This window comes from Solanum pennellii, chromosome 7 (genome assembly GCF_001406875.1).
Source record: "Solanum pennellii chromosome 7, SPENNV200".
In the NCBI taxonomy this organism is placed as follows: domain Eukaryota; kingdom Viridiplantae; phylum Streptophyta; class Magnoliopsida; order Solanales; family Solanaceae; genus Solanum; species Solanum pennellii.
The window spans coordinates 37,045,290-37,048,173 of NC_028643.1; the positions used below are offsets into that span (position 1 = coordinate 37,045,290).

At 34.3% G+C, this 2,884-nt stretch overlaps 1 protein-coding gene across 8 annotated transcripts in view; it reads right to left on the reverse strand.

Annotated features, from left to right (window-relative positions):
• Window positions 1–629: 629 nt before the first annotated feature.
• LOC107024993 (40S ribosomal protein S9-1-like) overlaps window positions 630–2,884 on the reverse strand; it is a 10,153-nt gene continuing 7,898 nt past the window's right edge. For 2 of the 8 annotated variants that reach the window (XR_003579270.1, XR_003579265.1), the window contains exons 3-4: window positions 1,751–1,840; window positions 1,202–1,342 (exon numbers count right to left, since the gene is read on the reverse strand). Coding sequence is in view for 2 of the 8 variants with exons in the window: in XM_027918272.1 (XP_027774073.1) it covers window positions 761–1,201 (441 nt within the window). In the remaining 6 variants the exon portion in view is untranslated. Of the gene's footprint in view, window positions 1,343–1,750; window positions 2,002–2,884 lie in introns of those variants that run through there. The other 6 variants (XM_027918272.1, XM_027918271.1, XR_003579268.1 and 3 more) reach the window with 6 other exon arrangements.

Genomic DNA, 2,884 nt, shown 5'->3' on the forward strand with positions numbered 1-2,884 from the left:
GAGATTCAAGATGCTTCGACTCCAAAGCAACATTATTTAGAACATTCTCACTTTTGTACTATTTCTCGAACGTGGCATCTTCAAGAAAAATCTGATTGCATTGTATATCCTCCCATTTTAGAACCTCTATTTGACTTCTGACTGTCTTTTGAGTATCACGAAACTCATAATTGGATTTTTAGCATCAAACATAACAACATATGCATCCAATTCATTGCTTAAGTTCTGAGTATGCAAGAAAAAAACCAACATCTTCAAAAGTTCTTTCTCTTTCTATCTATAAGCACTACAACAAATGAGAATTTTAGTGACATTTAGTTTTTCTTTTAGCGGCAATTTTTATTGCCACAAAACCTTTAGCGACATTTAATCTATTGTCAATGCATCCAATGTCGCTAAAGCCTTTAGACATTTATATAGAGTGCCAGTAAAGGCCAGTAAATTACTTTTAGCGACAATAATATTGCCGGTAAAGCTTCCATATTCATAAATTATAATTGCCAATAAATGAGACCTCTTTTAGTGGAAATTATAATTGACCATGAATTAACCTTAATTCATACGTATAGCCAGAGAAATCAATACAATGATGGTAATAGAAGAATTATCATACTTAAACCACGTCATTAAAGAACAATCAAACGTTTTTTTAATTCAAACTCTTAAAACAGTGAAAACTTCTGTTTAATATTTCTTTACTACTACATAAAGATAAGCCACAAATACTAGAAAAATACGATAGGTCAGTACTACAACCCAATTAGACCAAAACACTATGTTGATCATTCTTCATCCTCTTCATCATGACCATCACTCCATCATCCTTCATGGCAGTAGACTTTTGGTTCTTTCGCTTAACTTTTCCAGGACACCCATCGCCAAACAGACTAGTGAGAGAGAAGTCAATGTGCTTTTGGGAGTCTGCTCTCACCCTAAAAGAAGCAACATTCACCACCTGCCTCCCAACTCTGATATGCCTTTGCCTGATAAGCACTCTGGCATGATGAATTGACTTAGCCATGCCAGTCTTGAAAATAAGTGTTTGGAGACGACGCTCAACAAAGTTCTCCACAGTGAGTGCCAAGACATAATCGAGCTTGATTTGGCTCTCATCCAACAACCAATACTTGTTCATCCTCCTCAAGAGATCTGCACCTTCAAAGATACGACGTAGATCCTTCTCATCCAATGTCAGAAGCATTTTAGCAGCATTCCTGATACGGTTCAAACCATACTGAAATCTCCAAAGCTCCCTCTTGCACCTTAGTCCATACTCTTCTACAAGCTTCAATTCTGCATCCAATCGCTTTTTCTTGTAAGGCCTTCATGGCTTCTTCAAGGTCTTTCCATATTTGCAATAAAAGAACAATCAAACTTAATACATCCTGTATCTTCCAGGTACACTACATTGCACTTGTATCATTTAATTATCGAAATTCTTTCAAAAAGAAAAGTTTTTGTTAGATTGACAAGCTAAGCACACTAGTGCAAAATCACAAAATAAAATCTTTGTTACCATATGCTGGATACAGAAGTCATGACTGATGTTACTCGACTTAGTACAGTCAAGCTACTACCTAGGAATATATAATCATTCATGAAGTCTGAGCTTTGTATGTGTTCAGCATACCTCACGTCTGTCATTGAACTAAACTTGAGAAAAGCAAACACTTGTGATTCAAGAGAAATAGAGAAAAAGAAAAAAAAAAGGTGGAATGTGTTGAAGGGTCACGTTAAATGTGTTCATTACCTGCATAACTAGAAGCCCATCTTTTGCCAATGCAGACTCGCAACAACTAAAGAATTCCCCTATAAAGTCATGACCAATATGTTCCAACACCTCGTTGAAAATGATAATTAGTAAAATTGTAATATTGGCTTGGCATCTTTTAAGTACTACAAACAATATGTTAATATATAGACCGATAAAAGCATACACTGATATAATCCTGTCATATTTTTCCTATAACATTGACTTGACATCTATTGAATATTACAGACAACTCGAAGCGTTAAAGAGGAATAATTGTAGAGAGAAGAGAGTAGTGGAAGACTGATGATTTTATTTATGAGGGGAAGCCCTCTATTTATATACAAAAATTTCACACTTTTGGCCAAAATGGCCGACATCTACTTTACACTTGGTCTTTTTACATTCGACCGACGCAAAAAACAAAACTTAGTGCCTATCTTTATTATTGGCCGACACTAACACTGTTTACTTTATGACTTTTTACATTATTGGCTTTTCAGCTGACGCTATACGACAAAATTAAAAGATTCTTACTTTATACATATGGCTGATATTCAGCCGACGCAACAATAATAATAACAAAAATAATAATAACTCTTTTTTTTTTTTTTCCGTTCTTTATCCTAAATCAACTGTAGGTATCCTAAATCAACTGTAGGTATCACATTATCTTCTCCGTTGCACTTGGAGCATTTATGATCTGGGTATTTGTTGCTGATAAGTTTGCAATATCTTACTAATAATTCTTCTGAAATAAATCCTTTCTTCAAAGCTCTTGTAGATGGTTGTTCTTCTGGTTTTAGCAATGACAAAATCCATCTCTGAACTTCATCCATATCTGATTTTCTTAATTCTTTGGAGTTTGCATAAATCATCACCTGATCTCTTGCATAATAGCTCCAAATGGCATTGCCATTTAAATAATTGTTTGCTAACTCTTGTATAATTGTAGCTATACCAATTATTCTTTTATTTGCATAAAAGTTAGGTATTTCTACTTTTGGTATCTCATTTTGTTTTTCTATCTCTTCTGGAATAATCATATCTCTGGTTAATCCTATCTTTACCACCTGTATTGGTGATTTTATTTCTTCGTATAGTATCTCTGCTGGTGCTGTATAACATTTTATA